The sequence below is a fragment of the Megachile rotundata genome, chromosome 2 (genome assembly GCF_050947335.1).
Source record: "Megachile rotundata isolate GNS110a chromosome 2, iyMegRotu1, whole genome shotgun sequence".
NCBI lineage: Eukaryota > Metazoa > Arthropoda > Insecta > Hymenoptera > Megachilidae > Megachile > Megachile rotundata.
Window position 1 is genome coordinate 5,375,926 of NC_134984.1, and position 20,081 is coordinate 5,396,006.

The following is a 20,081-nucleotide window of genomic DNA, read 5'->3' on the forward strand; positions in this document are numbered from 1 at the left end:
AGGAAACCCTGGTAACTGGAAAACCTAGGCAAGACTAGACTCTCGCTTCGCGGTGATCTTAGGCTATTCCTGAATATTCATCTTCGAGGAGTAAAAAAAATCATTGGCGTACGTAACACTTGCTAGACTGGGTATGCCATTGCGCATGGCATCGCGCATGTCACATAATTCAATGGCAAACTCTTTTACGTATTGCTAAAAATGTAAAACATGGTACGAAGAATAAAAAAATTGCTGTATGTACGTTTATTCAATTTTAATTTAGTAAACAATTCTTACCACGACCAGTCAAATGAATTGAGAGAGAGAGAGAGAGAGAGAGAGAGAGAGAGAGAGAGAGAGAGAGAGAGAGAGAGAGAGAGAGAGAGAGAGAGAGAGAGAGAGAGAGAGAGAGAGAGAGAGGAGAGAGAGAGAGAGAGAGAGAGAGAGAGAGAGAGAGAGAGAGAGAGAGAGAGAGAGAGAGAGAGAGAGAGAGAGAGAGAGAGAGAGAGAGAGAGAGAGTTAAATAAAATACATTTTATACAATAAATATATTTATTTTTAATATTTCTAGGTACAGTTTTGTATAAATTGTAAACATTTTGGTTTACGGCGACCTCCCCGGCCGCCTCCCCGGTCGCCTCCTCGGCCGCCTCCCCGGCTGCCTCCTCGGCCGCCACCCCGTCCGCCTCTCTGTCCGCCTCCCCGGCGTCCGCGCCCGCCTCCGCCATAAATGAGGCGTTTCAGTAATTTTTTAATCTGAAACAGTAAAATAATAATTAAATAATAATTTTTATTTTAATCATATCACTGACATGTGGTATCGAAACCTTTTAATTTAAATAATTATACGTTTTGGAAATAATTGCAGAAAAATCTATTGTTACGAGCGCATTGAATTCTGCCTATAGGTGCGGGTCTATGCCGGCATACGCGTCAGTTTTTCCATCCTTTGCCAGCTGCGTGTCCACTATTTCGTTTCTTCACGAAATCGTTGAGTAATCAACATGGATACACACTTCCAGGCAGAATTCGATATGTTGGTGATAGTAATATTCCACGAACATCTAATTTACGTAAATAAATAAACAGTAATAAATAAATGTCAAATACTCTTACACTGCCCATAGGCCGCGCCTCCTCTTTCTGATTAGTTTTTGGCTCAGCGCCTTTTTTATTGTCTACCTATTCGTCGGCATTTTTTTTTTTCCTCAACCGCTGGTTCGACAACTTTCATCTGTAAATAAAATGATTTATTTATTGTTTTACCGTAATATAATAATTTATTATTGTAATGTTAATATTATTTCATTATTACTGTTAATATTATATATGCTATTGTTAAATAATATTAAAATAATAATATTATATAATTGTTGGGTAATGGGCTGGATTTTTAATCAATGTGGGGTTTTTGAATCGGGAATGGAGGACGGGAATTAACTGTTAACACTTTTTACACGGAAAACAGTCACAGTCACTTTATTTATGGTTTCACAGTTTAAATTTTGAACTGAGAGTACGAAAGGTCACACATCGACCGGTAAACGAAAAGTTCGATGGAACGCACGGAGATCTTACCTTTGATCGAGTCGCTGCGCGCGAACGCGTCGGAAATCTTGGGCGGAACTCTGCGTTAGCTCCGAACACGACGGAAATCATGACGCGACGATATTAACGAAATCTCGCAGTGATCAAGGTCCGACCGCGGAAGCACGAGATACCGGTCGAAATAAAGGCTGAGAGTCTCGCCACGTGTTATGGCGACGGCAACAGTGATTTACGCGAATTAACGGCACAACACGGAAAATATCGCGGGCACGACGTTCCGTTAATTTTATCGATATTCGGTGTCTCTAAATAATGGTAATAGCTCGGCGGGTTATCACAATTTCGCGGAATTCGAATTGGAAAATAACTCGGGTGCGTGTGACTTCTCCAAGAGCCGGAACAACAAGAAAGACGGGGCGATCTATCGACATCGATCAGCGAAAACGGGGATGCGCGACAGATCCTAATCGATATAGAGCGCAGGTACGCAGGAGAACAAGGACCGCGAATAGTAACTACAATTACGCATGAAAAGGATCGGTAATGCGCGTTGCCTCGTTCGCGATGAGATTTGTGATTCGCGAATTCTTCTCGATATGGCCGTTAGCGCGATATTTAATGTTTCCACGAAGACTCTCAGCTATGTGCGGACATTACGGAACATATAATATTATTTTATTGTATTATGTACTACGTTAATATTCATAATGTTATACATACTGCGTTTGATGTTTCCCCGTCTATTGTTCGGCTTGTAATGACGAGCCATCGATGATCGTGACTGATCGCGAGTCCCGAACATCCACACACATATTCAAATATCGAAAAAGAAACAAATGCCTTCTCACCAACCGTCTTCCGCCCGGAAGAAATATATGTATATGTATCCCAATATAGTTCGCGATATTTCAGTTGAACGACATAGACAGTACGCATAAAATAAAACGGTCGCGAATTTTAATATTTTTTGTTATTTTTGTTTGTATTAACTTTTATTTAACTGTTTTTTTACTAATTTTTTTTTCAAAGTGTATTGCGTTTTGCACTGTAAGTGTGTACAAGTGTGTGTGTGAAATTGTGCGCAAAAAAATTGACAATGATAAAATTGTAACAAAAGTGCGTGAAATGAACACCCTAAGATATTTGTGCATCGCCAAAGGTGAGGAAAATATGGAAAATGTTGAACCAAGAAGAGAAAATAAGAAAAAATTGCCTCCTTCGAAAAGAAGATATTCACAAAAAAGGTCGTGGCGCAAAAGAAGAGAGTCCTTATTAGCCTCTCAGAACAAGAAATCGGAAACTGTTAACGGCGTAACTACAAAGAAGAAAGATATTGCCGTGCAATTTATAAATCAGCCGTCAACATCCGATGGAATTTATTGTCCATCGGAAGAAATTGCAGAAAATACTATATCCGCGGGTAATTCGGACTTGGAAGATCATTTAATAATAGAAAAAATAAGAACAACCGAGTCAGAAGAAATGTCATCTATCTACAATGGCTCGAGCATTGTGAATATGCAGCACATGTTTCAAGAATTGAAAAAAATGAGCAACCATGCCGAGAACAGGGAAGACTGTGGAATAAAATACCTGGAAATAACCGACATGAAACGGTCGGACCTGAGGACAACCCTGAACGTAGTGTGCACCTTGTGCCATTACAAAGGTGAAATCCACAGTCAACCTGATGAAGTTGAAGAAATGAATATAAATCAAAGTGCCGTGGCTGGTACGATGTGTACTGGTGGCAGCTACGCCCAATTGGAAGAATTTCTTGCTGCAATGAACATACAATATATGTCGAAGAGGCAATATGTAAAGCATCACGATGAAATCGTGAATTCTTTGATTGCCGCTGTAGAAAAAGAAATGATAGCAGCGGCTGAAGAAGAAAAACAATTAGCTATTGAAAGAGGAGATATTCTTCCAGGTTCTGGAATCCCGCACATTCCCGACGGCAACGACGGGAGTTGGATGAAAAGATCATACCGCACCGGAACATATAACTCTGCGTTGGGAGTTGGCGCAATAATTGGATATCGCACCAGAAACATTTTATTCATCAGAGTGCGGAACAAAACATGCAAAATTTGTGATTTTGCTGCAAGAAGGAAGGAACAGCACCGAAAATACACATGTTTCAAAAACTGGACAAGGAATCAAGCGTCCACCGCTATGGAAGGCGATGCCATAGTGGAAGACTTCAAAACCAGTGTGGAAAAGCGGGGATTGATTTATTCCACGCTAATCGCTGACGGAGACAGCAGCGTATATAAAAAAATTATCAACGCAGATCCGTACAAAACAGAAATTCGTGTGAAGAAAATTGAATGCACGAATCATTTATTACGGAATTTCTGCAGAAAAATGAGAGAAACTGCAAAAAAAACAACAGCAGGAAGTATGAGGAAAACTGTTGAAAGTAGCATTCGGCGGATACGGACGGCGATATAAAAGCCGCGCAATATAGAGGTAAAGAAAATGTATCGACCGCCGAAAAAATAAAAAATTTGTACGGCGATATATATAACATGCCAAGCCATGTCTTCGGCGAACATGCGGAGTGCAGTAAAATAAAATATTTCTGCGACGGGGAAAACAAAGAGAACGAAAGAAATATCGTCCCACAATTAAAGAATATGGGAATATATCAGCAAATTAACGATATACTTAAACCATTAGTAGCTCATGCAGAGAGCTTATTATACAGCTGCAACAATAATAGCGTAGAAAGCTTCAACGGAATCGTCGCCAAATATATTGGTGGAAAAAGATTGAATTTCGGGGAAAGAGGTTTGTTTCGACTGAGATGTTGAGTCGTCGAATTGCCGGAACGCTCAGCGCTGAGCTAGATAACGTGGGATTGGTTTTTGGGGTGCAAGAAAAGTTCAAATAGACAATTAACAAAGTTTATTTTATAAGCTAGATTCACGAAAGACTTCCCATCCATTCTTGGGAGCATCACCGAATGGTGTTATTGATGAAGAGGGCATCGTTGAAATCAAATGCCTAAAAACTGCTGAGAACTTGTTGCCGGAAGAGGCAACCAAGTCGATTCCGTCTATCCGACGGATATTTACAGATGAAACAGGTTCTGCGCTAAGCAGAACACATGCATACTTCTATCAAGTGCAAGGACAACTGCACATAACAGATAGAAAATATTGCATATTTTGTATTTGGACCCCGAAAGGGATAAAATACACTGTCGTCCAAAGAGACGACGTATTTTGGCAAAACGAAGTGGAGCCAAAATTAATTAAATTTTACATACAATGCATGTTACCGGAGTACATAGACAGGCGGTATAACAGGGGTACGCCCATTAGGGTGGCCCTTAGCTATAGAGCTCGATTTTTTTTTTCGAATTTTTCATCGTCTCACCCCCCAAAATTTTGACACTTGATGAAAAAATGATAATGTCAAAGTTTCAGCATGATTGGATAACAGGAACCTGTGCCGCAATCGAGTTGAAGTTTTGAAACTTATACAATTTCAGGTTATCGTCGAATATGTTAGTGACCTTTTATTGTAAAAGTATCAGTGAATATTTTATAATGAAATTATAATTTTTTACACGTGTAATACTAGCATTTACATACAATTACAACACATACATATTTATATATTTACATACAATACATTTACACACGAATGTAACGTAGCTTTTAAGTTACCAGAGAATGTGACGGTTGGGAGCTGTATATAATTTGTACCAAAGTTGATCAATTTTCCAGTAATCTCGATTATATTAGCACTTATAAAACGAATTTTTTTTAAATACTTATAAGCAAAATATTCTTTAATGGAATTTCAGTTATGTCTTATAAATTAGCTCATTATTAAATTGTACGTAGCCTTTAATATATATTCTGTGTTGAATTGCTTACGTTAATGTAGATTTGCTTACGTTAGGATAAAAGTTTTTCTAATTCTCAATTACTTGTAAAATGTATTGTTTTTCTTCTTCATTTTTGGCCAACAGATTATTAAAGTCAGATATAAGTTTAACACCACGTACAGCGGTATCGTTTACTACTTTTAAATTTCTTGCAATTTTCAAACCTTTTTGATATGAAATATCAGTTTTCCATAAGGAAGAGCCTTTTTCTAAGAAATCTGTAGGTATATTGTACCTGTTAAGCCATTTTTTGGGTTCAGTAGAAATGAAGCTATTCATATTTACATAATTTTGTACGCTTTCCGGAAGTATTACAAGTTTCTTTACTGAATATTCCGTATTATCATTTTTTAGAGACTTAATCATTTTCCTTTTTGTGTTCAATGGTATTATTTCATCGAAAAAGAATAATGCCACGTTCTCAGATATAAAATACCATAAATGGTTAGAAAATTTGCGTATTCGTATTCTAGCAATATTATTATCATTTGTAGAATACAAGTATAGATTTTGTAGAAATTTTAGATCTTGTAATGGCGCTTTTACGGAAATTGGTGCATTAATCCAGGCATAAATGTATAAATTTGCTAAAAGAATACATATATCACTTATCCCTATGATTTCGTTACTATCCAATAAAAATTCTTGTCGGAATAAATAAATTTTTAGTACGTAAATTGCTTTAGCCATCCACCTAGCATTATGAAACGCTCCAGGAACATGAAAAGTATTTCCTCGTGGAAGAGATCCACCAAGAAAAATTATCAACTCCAAAAGTTCTTTGTGATTATCTCTCGGCTGCTTTTGTCGTAAATGGTACAAGCAAAAATTTATTTTTTCTTCTACTTCCTGGAGCTTTCCATAAACATAAGAATCTTGTATACCTGCTTTAAAATTTGATAAATTAATCTTAAGCCACGCTTTTTGAAATTTTTTAAAAAGCGGTACTTTTTACCTGATCAAGGGATCAGGTAAAACTCGGTAATATTCACCACTGCCGGGAATTTTTTTGTATATCTATCATGCAGAACACCTACTATACATTTTTTTAATACCGAAATATTCGTTTCATTTTACATAACATCTGTAATGGCTGACTGAATAGGAGATTAGTTTTCGTATTCGAGATGACCGCTTCAGCAACTACAGAATGAGATTCATACTAACATTTGCGGTAACATTCAGTAATTTTTAGTATATTTTTGAAAATCATACACCAACACTAAAATTATATATATAAAAAATTATATTTTCATTATAAAATATTCACTGATACTTTTAAAATAAAAGGCCACTAACATATTCGACGCTAACCTGAAATCGTGCAAATTTTCAAAATTTTAACTCGATTGCGGAACGGGTTCCTGTTATCCAATCATGCTGAAACTTTGACATTATCATTTTTTCATCAAGTGTCAAAATTTTAGGGGGTGAGACCAAAAAAAATTGGAAGTCGAAAAATAAGAGCCATCCTAATGCCCATTAGGGAACCCTCATTTATAATGGAGGAAAGAGAGCGCTTGAAAAAGCGAAAGAGATCTTATTCTGAATCTGATGCAGAGGTTGTAACAGCCGGCGTCGCACTGTACTGTAAAGTGCAGTTCCATCGACTTTTGTCGGTGGTTCCCAATTGCATTCTGCAATTGTACTCGTAGATCATGCGATCACACGTATATTTCGACACCGGTCTGCAAATAACTAAAAGCACTCTCAACCCTTTCCTTTCCTATAAAGCATCATTATCCTATCTGCAATTATTCTATCCGATTCTATCCATTCTATCCCATCCTGATCCCATCCTTATCCCATCCCGATGGAAGAAACCCACCACCTTCTCGTGGTTTCCATCGTGCGATGACACTTCTTTCAAAATAATAACGGAATAAAAATCTGTTGTTTTTTTGAAATAATAATAAAATAAAAAATGTTGATGTTTAATGTTATGAAAGAAATGTCATTGGCTAAGAGTGGGTTTTATCATTTACCAATAATTAATACTAATTTCCAATAATTAATAATCTACCAATAATTTATTACAGATTGTACAGCAGCAGATGTGTGAGGAAAGACAGAGAAGAGGAGCGAGCGGAGGAAGAGTCAGGGAGCGCGGAAACCAAAAAGGCGAAGAGCGGCGGCGGCAAGAGCAGAAAAAGGGAAACGGAACGGACGGAAGACCTCGCTAGACGAAGCAAGAAAGGAAGGAAGGACGAAGTCAGCAGGGAAGAGAAGGAGGAAAGAGCGCTACTGGAGGCAGTAGATGCAGTGGAGGAAGCGGAGACCTCCATATGCGAACTGGAGGAGGACTTCGAGTGGAGCGAAGAAGGAAAACAAAGGTGGCCATTACCAGTCACTAGTTCGACGCCGTGGCCAGGAGGCAAGGGAGAAGAGAAGGCGGCAAGCGACCCGGAAGACACCGAGCGAGATGGATGTAGAAAACGGGCCAAGAGGAAGTTACCGTTGGTGACGGAGGACAGGCCAATCCGCGCAAACAGCGACAAAACAGGGGACGACATTGACCTACAGCCAGTCATCAAATTGATACGACTGAGGAGAGAAGAAACCAGGGACAAACAAAATAAGGAGGCTGAAAAGTACTCGGCTAAAGCGACTGCACGGGGGACGGAACAGGAAGAGGATAATGAATTGATTAGGTTAGTGAGGAAGATGAGAGCGGAAGATAGAAGAGGCAGGGAAAACGACAAAGATCAGAAAGGTAACCGGGAAAAGGGGAAGAAGGAGGAGGGGGAAAATGAAAATGACAGGCAGAACAAACACGGGAAAAAGAAGATTAAAGGGCTGGGAGAAGCGAGAAGTGAAGGAGAGATTAAGAGAGGTGAGGCGAGCAAAGGTGAGGAAGTTATTCTGATCACCGAAGGGTGAAACAGACTACTGGAGCGCCATTAAATGGCTTAAGCCAAGAGTAGACAAGTTCGCCGAAAACTTTAGGGAAATCAGGGAAACGAGGAAGGGAGACATAATAATTATTATTCAGAAGGGCAAAGGAGGTAACATGAGCTGGGAGTGCGCGGGGGAAATAAATAGTGCTCTCAAGAATAGTTGCTTGGGCGATCTGGTTGAAAAGGGGGAGATCAATTTTAGACACATCAGGGGCAGACAGGGAACGTGCCACCGGACCGCTTTTCTGGATTGCACTAGGGCAGCAGCAAAATGTCTCACACAGGAAAAAGGGCTCAGGACGAAATGGCAGGAACTACGGCCCTTTTTCCCAAGGAGAAGGCAGGAGGGAAACAGGGGAGACAAGGAGAAAGGAGAGCGGGAGGACGAGATAAATAAGCCGAATAGGGAGGAAAGTGAAGAAAAGAAAGAGAAACAACCCAGACCGGGCACCAATAGGGACCCGTGGTGAAGAGGGAGATAAAGTTAATTTAATAATTAAGAGCTAAATTAATTATTAATAATTAAGATTAATGTAGCTAAACTAAATGTAACTAAACTTAATACTATACTTAGGAACATAAGGAAACTTAGAATTAATTGAATAAATTAAATTAATAAAGCTAACTGAGTTCAGAATTAAAAGTAGTAACGATAGGCAAGCAGGCAGCTGTAAATGTAAATTAATACCCAAAAGGCGACTGTAACATAATTGAAATAATATAAATATATATGTAGCATAGAATTAGCGACAAGTAGCACGCAAGATGAAACCGCAACACAACGTTAGCAAGAGCAAATAAGAAGAGTTGTCAAGGAGTGGTTAGAAACAAGTTAAATAAGATCGCGGTACATACCCATCCCTAGTCTAATATAAGTATTAAACAAGCAACAAATCAACCAACTAAATCAACTAAATCAAATCAAACAAGGAACTAGAGAAAGCAGCGAAACAACCCAGACCTAATCCAAATCCCGAAAACCTGAAACATCACCCGCCTAGCACCAACATAACAAACATAAAATAGCAGCACATTAACAAGATCACAGCCTTATAACAGGACTAACAAACAAATTAGACAATCTAAATAATCAGTAGTATATTAACAATCTTATACAAGGTCAACGCAGATTAACGCGAGTAAAGTTACTTGTGTCAGCATAACATAAATTAGCTTAGCTTAACTTAAACATAGCCTACTGCAGTATAATTCAACTTAAACGCAATCTAAACCTTAAAATCTTAAATCTTAAATCTAACTAAAGTAGCCAAACAAGGAGAAATACATACACACTTATAATAGTTACTTGATATACTAAATAAACTCAAATCAACCTAAACTTAACCTAAACTTAGACAAACCCAACTAAACTAAACCTAAAAAACCTGAATGAACTCTAAACCTAATTCCTTCCTTCCGGCTGTCCAGTCCGTCGAAATAATGTAACGGAACAGGAGCGCTTACGCACAAGCCATATCGCGCGCGCCGCCCATAAGCGGCGATCGTATCTACAGGACATGATGCGCACGCCACTTACGAGCGGAGCTCGAAATGGAAGGGTTAGTACAAACTAAAACCTAATTTAACTTAAAACTTAAATCAAACGACCAGTAGATTACAATCAAACAAATTAAACAGATAAAACTGAAGCACAACAAACCTTAAAAATAAAACCAAATCTCAAATCTTAAACCTAAAACCTAAAACTTAAAATCTAACTCTGTAAAATTTAAAATTTTAAAACTTAAACTTATCAACCTAAATAACCTAAATAACTAAGGGATACATAAGCCACGCGGTTGAAGCGAGTCAAAACACAAATTAAATAGTCACACACATTTATTAGTAAATCATAGATTAGCGCGCAACGCGCAATAACGCACATGTACATTTGACTCGCATTAAAATTAAATTAAATTAAATTAAATCAAATTAAGTCAACCTATATCGGTTCAATCGGACTAATGACAGGGACAACCAGCTCGACAAGTAACAAATGAGTGAACGAGCAATTAAGAAGCGAAAGGTCGGGCAACACTGCCGAGCACGGTTTACCTCGACGCGGGAAGGTACACTGCGAATTTAACGCTTGGAAATGTCAAACGCATAGAAAGACTTGATGTGCATGTGAGCATGTATGGGAGTGGAGGGGGCATGAAGCATGAGTCGATAGTCACCCCGAACAGGTGGCGAGGAGCAGACAGCGGACTAAAATCACGCAGGCTGGAGCGACGAATGCAAGCAGGCGGTCAGTGGATGTGGCCTGCACAGTATGATGGTGAGTATGCGATTGCTTCCTGAATGAAGGCCTAGGACCCACAAATCCTCGGCACAGACAGAGCGCAGCGAGATACCGGAAGGGGAGGAAACTGAAATTAAAGATATCATTAGCACCTTTAACACCAACCAACATAGACAATATAAGCATGTTACATAGGTTATACACTATACTATATTATATTATAGCAACGGACATTCAGCAGACAACAAGAATACTTAGCTTCTTCAGGCAAAAACGGATGGAGTGATAAATTGGCCAACGAAAATGAATCGGGAACTGCAAGCGGAGGCAGCAGAGAAAAGGAAATCGGAGACTGCAAAGCGGCGGGAAAAGCGATGAAGACTGAGATAGCGAGACAGAGCTACAAAATACAGAGAGGACGATGCGGCGACATCCTGGAAACACAGCTGGAACAAAGAAAACAGAAATTAGACAGAAGGCAGAGCAAATGCTAAGCTTAAGGTCATACAGGGTTTGTCCAATAAGTATCCGGACTGATTTTTTTCTGCTAGTTTGGTAGGTCAGGGAGCAATCTCTATTAGCTAGATCGATGCGGAAAGTTGTTATGTATAATAAAAATCTAGGTTCATTTGTTTTCCACCATTTGTTTCGTTTATATCGTGCTTGAAGTGGAAGCGTATTTAACGTTTGCGTCGAGAATCAAAATGCAACGAAACATCGAGCAGCGTTGTGCGATTAAATTTTGCGTTAAGCTAAATAAATCTGCTACGGAGACATTTAATATGATTCGTCAGGCCTACAAGGATGATTCCATGTCCACAACGAGTGTTTTTGAGTGGCACAAAAATTTCAAAGATGGCCGTGAAGACGTTGAAGACGAGCAACGCGTTGGACGACCGTCGTCGTCCCGATCCGATACGAATGTCGACAAAGTGCGGGAAATTTTGAATTCCGATCGCCGTTTAAGCATTCGTTTAATTGCACAGGAATTAAATTTAACGAAATCCACTATTCATTCTATCGTAACCGAGGATTTGCAAATGCGAAAAGTGTACGCTAAATTGGTTCCGAAGGTTTTAACAGAGGAACAGAAAGAACGCCGTGTGACGATTTCTCGTGAACTTTTAGAATGTTTGGAGAGGGATTCAAATCTTTTAGACAGAGTGATTACCGGTGACGAAACATGGATTTCTGAATACGATCCGGAGTCAAAAATGCAAAGTGCTGAGTGGCACACAAGCGGCTCTCCTCGACCGAAAAAGGCTCGCATGAGCAAGTCAAGGATAAAATTGATGCTTATTGTCTTCTTTGACGCAAAAGATGTTATCCACAAGGAGTTTGTGCCTGCTGGACAAACAGTGAATGGCCAATTTTACGCAGAAGTGCTCGAACGTTTGAGACTTAAAGTACGCCGCGTACGAAGGGAGATCGCGAATTCCTGGATGCTCCATCACGACAACGCGCCAAGTCACACGTCGTTAATTGTGAGACAGATACTGACGAAGCATAACATCACAACACTACCCCAACCACCCTACAGTCCAGATATGGCACCCTCTGATTTTTTTCTGTTCCCTCGCATTAAAAGAAGCCTTAAAGGACATCGTTTCGGGACGATTGAGGCGGTTCAAGCGGCTTCGACGGAGTGCCTGAACAGTCTTACGCTTGCCGACTTCCAGGAAGCGTATAAACAATGGAAAACCCGCTGGTAACGGTGTATTGATGCAGGAGAGGCATACTTTGAAGATTATTAGCTCAATGTACGTATATCTTCAACGCACTTCATTTTAGGACATCAATCCGGATACTTATTGGACAAACCCTGTATAGCAAACAATTCAAATACTTAGCTCGCATGGGCAGACAAGATAAAGAAAGACGGCGGCAAGTAATAAGCTGGAAACAGACCCAAAACGGAAACAAACGGCATAACAATAAATAAACAGGACGAAAGATGACAAAGATGACAAACTACACTAACCTTATACAAGGAATGGAGAAGCGGCATGGGTTGAAGAGATGGCAGGAACGCAGCTGAGGGGCATGAAGTAGCAAGTTATGGCAAAGATGAGCGGATAAGGAAACAACAAAGTAGCAGATAAAACAGGAATAAGTGATAAAAACGCAGAGACTAAACAGAGTCAAGGGAAACTAGAAAAAAGCAGTTGAAAAGCAAAGGCAAAGCAAAATTTTAATAGCAAAGGGAGCGGAAAATAAGAAAAAGGGGACAAGAGAAACTACAGAACAAGAACATTACACAGAGCAAGGAAGCCACGCACGCACGCACGCACGCACGCACGCACGCACGCACGCACGCACGCACGCACGCACGCACGCACGCACGCACGCACGCACGCACTGCATCATCAGCGTACAGCACAAGCAAAACATGCACAGGCACACACACACACACACACACTGCATCATCAGCGTACAGCACAAGCAAAACATGCACAGGCACAGAACGAGCGAGCAAGGAAAATCAAGCGTTAGCGGGACGAGATACCATCTAAAGAACGTTCAACCTGCTCTTTCACTAGCATGACGTACCTGACGAAACGTAAAATAGTACGACGATGGACATCGTCACCAAGGAGTACGGAAACAAAATTTGAAGGAGAGAGAATACCTACGACATCATATAAAGTAGAACGCTCTGTCTCCCAGCAAGCACAAGTGAAAAGGGTATGAAACTTCTTAGGAGAAGAAGTGCGACCGATGCGATGAAGATAGCTGACGAAGCAGCCATGACCAGTCAGGACTTGAGTCAGATGAAAATTCAAAATGCGAGGACCCCCTGACTCAATCCAAAAATGGAGGTCAGGGATAAGTCGACGTGTCCACTTACCAGTGAGACAAGTATTCCATGAAGATTGCCAATCTCGTCTCAGCAGAAGATCAATCGAACGAGGAGCGTCTGCACCGTCAGACAGAGGATCGAGCTCAAAACAAATAGTGCGAAAGTGGATTAGAAATTCCCAAGGGGTACAACCAGATAAGACACATAAGACGTCGGTTGACACAGTACGATAGGCGCGACATATACGAAGAAGGCCCACGCGTTGGGTTGAATGGAGGCGGTTAAGGATATAGGAGAAATTTACGGCTTCGAACCAAACAGGAGCGCCATATAAAACAATGGACTCCACAACACGGTAATACAACAAGCGGCTGGTGAAGCCACAGCCATGCAAATTGGGGAGAAGGAAAGATAAGCGCTTGGCAACGGTCAAAGCCTTGGTACAAACCCGGTCAATGTGGAAACGGTAAAGGCGGCTGTTGCTAAAGAGTACACCAAGATATTGGACAAAAGGAGAGGTCCGGATGGAATCGGACCCGTGAACCAGGGATAAACCCTGAGGAACGCGGCGACCGGTAAGGAGTATTGCCTCGGTCTTATGCGTGGCTAATACCAAACCCTGGGAAGTATACCAGGCACCCAAGATGCGGAGGCATTCCTCAGCAAGAGAACGTAATCTAGAAAGAGAGCGAGCGACGAGCACCAAGGCCATGTCGTCAGCAAAACCGACGGTGACCGCGCTTCAGGAAGAATAACGTCCAGCACACCGTCATAAGCAAGGATCCACAATAATGGACCAAGAACGGAACCCTGAGGTACGCCAGCGAACACTGGCACCTCGACCCAGGAACCATCAGGAAGAAAAGTGCCGACGCGGCGATCAGAGAGATAACTGGAAAGAACGCGTATGAGAGACGGAGGGAAACCTCGTGAGCGGGCTGCACGGAGGATATTCTCCCAACGGAGAGTATTAAATGCGTTTTTCACATCCAAAGTCACAAGAAGACAGTGACAATTAGAAGATCGGGCGCGATCCCATTCGGAAGTGACCACGCGCATAGCCTGCAAAGTCGAGCGACCCGATAGGAAACCAAACTGGCGAGGCGAAAATCCGCCCGAAACGCGCACCGCTTCAAGAAGACGCTCGCGGATACAATACTCAAAGCCCTTGCTTAAATGAGGAAGCATGCAAAGGGGACGAAGTTCGCTGAAGGAAGAGTAAGGTTTGCCGGCTTTAGGTATCAAGACTAAACGACCACTTTTCCAAGCGGGCGGAAAGTAACCGCGAAAATAGCAGGAATTGTAGAGCTTGGTAAGCCAGGCGAGGACGGTCTTTCCAACGACGCGTACAGCCTCGCCTGTCATACCGTCCGGGCCAGGCGCCTTCTTTGGACCAATACGGGCCAGCGAGTATGATACAGTCAAGGGATCGAAAAGAACATCAGAACCATCTTGATTAACGTAGACGTTATGGAAAAGCGTGGGAGGAAGATCGGGGACCGGATCAATCACCACATTCGATGAAACGGCAGTAGATGATGAGGAAGAAGCAATGAGCAAGTTATTTGTAACATGAGATGATACAGATGAAGGTACCGGGGGAAGAGCAGAAGGAGTGGTATCAGGGGTACAAACGAAGAGTGCTTGCATCGCCAAGCGAAACTCCTCGCGGTTTAGGGACACAGGAGGCTGTACACCCGCATACATCAACTTGAACTTCGCTTATCAACTCATGAAAGCACTCATTCTTGCGGCTACGTACCAAAGATTTAAACGTACGACGGGCCAATAGATATATAGGAAGCGCAATCTCGGCAGCAAGGGCAGAATCGCGAGAAAGGGTCTGGCGATATAAATTGCGGGCGTTTCGCGCCTCGCGACGAAGCTTTGCCAATTCCTCGCACCACCAAGGAGCGTCACGGCGTTTCTTACGGCACAAAGACAGAGAGGGACGAGAAGAATCAAACAGAGACTGAAGAGCGGCCAGCTCCGCATCAATCTCGGCACAGGTGAAGGGGGAAGACAGGTCGGAAAAATCGCGTAAGCGGAAAGTAGAAGAAGAAAGGATGTCAATCCATGCGTCAATATCAAGAGGACCCGAGCGAGGCAACCACGAGAAAACAGTAGCTGGGGATGAAGATGAGGAGGACGAAGCCGAACTCTGAGAAGGAGACCTAAAAGAAAAAGCGGAGAAGTTATGAAGCAGATAAGAATGATCGGAACCGGTGAAGTCTGGGAGAACGACAGAGCGAGACAAATGAGAAAATAAGCAGGGGGAACAGACAGCAAAATCTATACGCGAGGAGTAAGCTTCACGATGGAAAGTTGGACCGCCATCGCTACAAATCGGCTTAATACCAAGCTCTGAGAACAACAGCTCTAGTATACGACCGCGAGAATCCATAGAATCGGAACCCCAAGCGGGTGAACAGGCGTTAAAATCACCGCAGAGTATAACCGGCTTAGAAAAGCGAAGAAGCGAAGAGAAAGAAACAGACAGAACATGTTCCAGCACTGAAGGAGATGAATTAGGGGAGAAATAACAGGACGCCAAGCAAAAATTGCGAGTTTCTGCGATCACAAAGCCATCGCCACGACTAGAACAATGTACGACGCCAAAATCTGAAGACGAATAAGGGCGATACCATGCAGCACACTTAGAGTCCAAACTTACATACCACTCACTTCTAAGCTCGTATGGATCACAGACACAAACAAAATCTGCACAGCGCTCGGTCGCGGTCTGCCACACAAGATCTTGTGCGAGACGACAATTGTTCAGATTAATTTGGACAACAGAGACAGGACAAGGCATGGCTATAAGGGAAATGGAAAGCGATGAACACCTGAAAGAAGAAAAACAACATTAAATTAAATTAATTATTAAACACTGCCAATGCATGACAAATTGCAAGTTAGGTTAAGTAGAAATGACAGTTATGACACTTACCACTGGAGAAGCAAAGTGGGGCTCCAAAATGCGGCGAAAAGTTGATATAAACAACACCAGCCAGGAGAAGAAGAATAAAGCTATGAAGCTACAAAGCAGACAGCAGACAACAACTCCGTGAAGCCCAGTGGAATGGGGAATACAGCTAGCAACTCACAGCAAAGCAAGGTAACCTAACCTAAATTAAGCAACAAGTCAATAAATAGGGAAGAGCAAGCAAATCAGAGAGTCAGGAAGAAATAGAGAAATAAAGAGGGGCAAAGAAGATAAAAGGTAAAAAGGTAAATGGAATGAAGCTGGAAGACAGGAAGGAACAGTAACAATGTAGGGAGAAAGATGGGAATACAAGCAGCAACAACACTGACAGAGAAATTCAGAACCTAACAGAAGCAAGGAACACAAGAACACGAGTCAGAATGAGCAGAGATAAATAGGGTAAAAAGCTTCTAAATGGTAACTCACGTGATAGCAACCAACAGGAGCAGCTCTGCACTGGCAATGGGAGAGCAGCAAAAGGCGGCAGAAATAAATACAATGCAGCAATCAAAGCAGCAACAACAGCAAGCAACCAGCGTGCAACCTGCAAATTCAGAAGATAGAAAATAAAATAGAAACAAACTAAAGAAATAAACAAACAAGCAATAAGAGAAACAAGAGGGTAGAAAGAGGAGAAGGAAAGGAGACACTGGAAATACTAAGTGTAGCAAAGCAAGAGGAACAATAGTAAGCAAGGCAGAACAAGAAGAAACAACAAAAACAAAAAACAAAATCAAAATCAATTCTCGTTAAGGCTTGCACTGTTAATAATTATTATTTTTACAGATTATTAAAGTTATTAATACTATGTTTACATCTATAAATATCTTTTATATATATATATATATATATCTTCTTCTTCTAAATAAGAAAAACGCAGTGACTTAGCAGAAAAGTCGAAATCGAAAATATTTTAATTTTCCTTCGATCTTCTGGGTCGTTTGGACTTTCCTGCCGAAAGTCCAAATATATATATAAAAGATATTTATAGATGTAAACATAGTATTAATAACTTTAATAATCTGTAAAAATAATAATTATTAACAGTGCAAGCAAAATTTTTAATCACGGATGGATCCCGACAAATCTATCGTACGACGTCCCTGGCACACGGCGTCACGTGGGCAGTCTAGCGCGGGAGTAGGGGCACGGTAGGCGTCTACTCCGAAATCGGCCTGAAAAGTGCAACTAAATCCGAGCACTGCTTTAAATCAACCCTGCAAACAAGCAACAACAATCAACAAAACCCTCCAGGTAGCAGATCTCTCCTAAACACCGCTACCCGCTCCCCGTTGCCATACTTTAATATCAAATTTGAATTTAAATTTAAATCAAAGTTAGAACACTCAGAACTGTAAGAATTACTAGATTTTACTCTGGATCTGAGTTTAGATTTAGATTTAGATTTATATTTAACTTTAGATCCAATCAGATTTAACAGATTTAACAGTGGCTATTAACAGCAAAACTAACAATGCAAAGACCAAATGGAACGACTCAAATGGAAATAATAAATAACAAATATTCTCACTATCACCTGATAGAAACAGCACTACCGCAAACTCAGCTAGGCCAACTGACCAAGTAATAGGCGGAAGTCAGCTTAAACAAATGAAACAAAAGACAGCGATAAATGAGTGCAGATTAAAATTCAAACAAACATTTAAGAGTAATGAAATTCACTAGATCGAGCGGTGTGAAGTTCGTCGAATGTTCTCTGTCTACTAACTGTGTTTTTGGTTAGGAGAGACAAGGACGGTAAATAGGATGTTACGAGAAAACACGCATTCTCCCATCCCAAACGACTCTGCATACTACTCTCAGAGGTTTAATCTAGGTCGCTCTCGGTGCCGATTTTGGAAAAATGGGTCGTGCAAAATTTTCTTCTATAAGAAATGTCAGTTTTCAGTGCATAAAATTGTTTTGGACAAAATTGCAAAATCGGCTCCGAGAGCGACCTACATTAACCTTCCGACAATAGTATGCAAAAGAAATCATGTCGAAATATTACTTTTTCGCAGAGGCGTTTGGGATGGGAAAATGCGATACATCCGAGCCGTTTGAATAACAACATGGCTGCTGGGATATCGCGCTGCTTGCTGCTGACTGGGTTCAGGCCTGGCTATACGTACATACATATGGCACCCCAGAGGGTACCGCTAAAAGGGCCCACCATTAAAAAATAGTTTGCATCAAAACTAATAACAATCGTATCATGATATTTTCTTTTCAAATGTATCATGTGCAAACACAAAATATTAATTCCAGAAATAATATATAATAAATTAGTTATGTTTTATGTTTTTTTAACAATTTTCCTGATCTTTTCTACGATATATAATTATTTCTTTTTAAACGAATAGGAAATTATAACGAACAAATAATGAAATTAACACACTAATAAGTTAACGAAGTGATACCATAAAAATAATAGTAAAAAGTAAAGAGCAATCTTGATGGAGCGCCAATCTACGACAAAGTTTGAAAATCATATATGACAGTCGGTTACACCTTGCTCTTCATTCACTTTTCTATCGATTATTGCGAAATGAGCACGTTTAAAATATTATACTTGTTTATTTTATTCTTTCGTAGCAATAGCTGATATAGAACTGTCGTCAACGATACAATTCATCCTGATGACACACTCATTCTTTACTGCGAAGAAACGACTCATTGGAAGGGGAATTGCATTTGTACACAACACATGAACAGCCATAACCTGCCTCACTATTTCGATTTTTATTTTCATAATACGTAATTAATATTGTACGTGATTAGGATCTCTATTACATGTATTAAATATTATTGTACATATATACTATTAATTGCAGATGTTTTATATCTTGTAAATAACAATTATTTAAAAACAGTTTGAATTTATTTTAATATTATTATTGTTAAATAATCAGGATCGGAGAAAATCAAAAACTAATCCAAACACACTTCCAATTACAAATTAATTATTTCATGTTAAACACAAAGAATACACATATTAACTTCAAGATTAATTAATAATGCCAGGATAACTTTCTCATACACCAATTTACATGCCGCGCGCGTTTTCATTTCACGAACAAGAAGAAGGAAGTGCATTTTTCAATTATTTTTTTTATGCATTTCTAACGAAATGTATTGCTCGCACTGCGAGATGACGCCACATGCTACATTTATTTATAATTTCACAATTACAAAAGAAAAAAAATGAAAACCGTAACATGGTAAAAAACCACGTTCAGGGGGCTCGAACCTGAGACAAAGAGGATACAGAGATTACGAGGCAGGACTCCTAACCTGTCACCCAATTCTTTACTTGGAGAAGTGTCTTACATTCCGACGCATAAGCCAGTACGACGTAAAATTAACTAATACATGAATTTTATTACTGTACCTAATATATCATTTTTATTGATTCCGAATCTACTTAAAATTACTTAAATTCCGGTTTTTGGCCTATATTGTTCTATTTAACCCTTTCACTACGAAAGACGTAAATATACATCCCTAGATGTTCATCGATACATACAAGAGACCTAAATATACGCCCATTACGTGTTATTGAAAGGCATTTTCCCACCACATTTTTTAATTCGTCTTCTAAAAAAAAATCCTGCTCGAAAATGTGCAGTATGCAGTAAACACAAAATTCGTCGAGAAACTATGTAGGTATGAATGCAAAGAATGTGATATAGCTTTGATACATTTTTATAAAAGGCTACTTA

At 40.3% G+C, this 20,081-nt stretch overlaps 1 protein-coding gene across 1 annotated transcript in view; it reads left to right on the plus strand.

Annotated features, from left to right (window-relative positions):
* LOC143265638 (uncharacterized) overlaps positions 1-9,074 on the plus strand; it is a 124,190-nt gene extending 115,116 nt beyond the window's left edge. The window contains exon 2 of the mRNA XM_076538863.1: positions 7,474-9,074. Within this exon, the coding sequence (XP_076394978.1) occupies positions 7,474-8,314 (841 nt within the window). The 3' untranslated portion in view covers positions 8,315-9,074. The remainder of the gene's footprint in view (positions 1-7,473) is intronic.
* Positions 9,075-20,081: the final 11,007 nt, after the last annotated feature.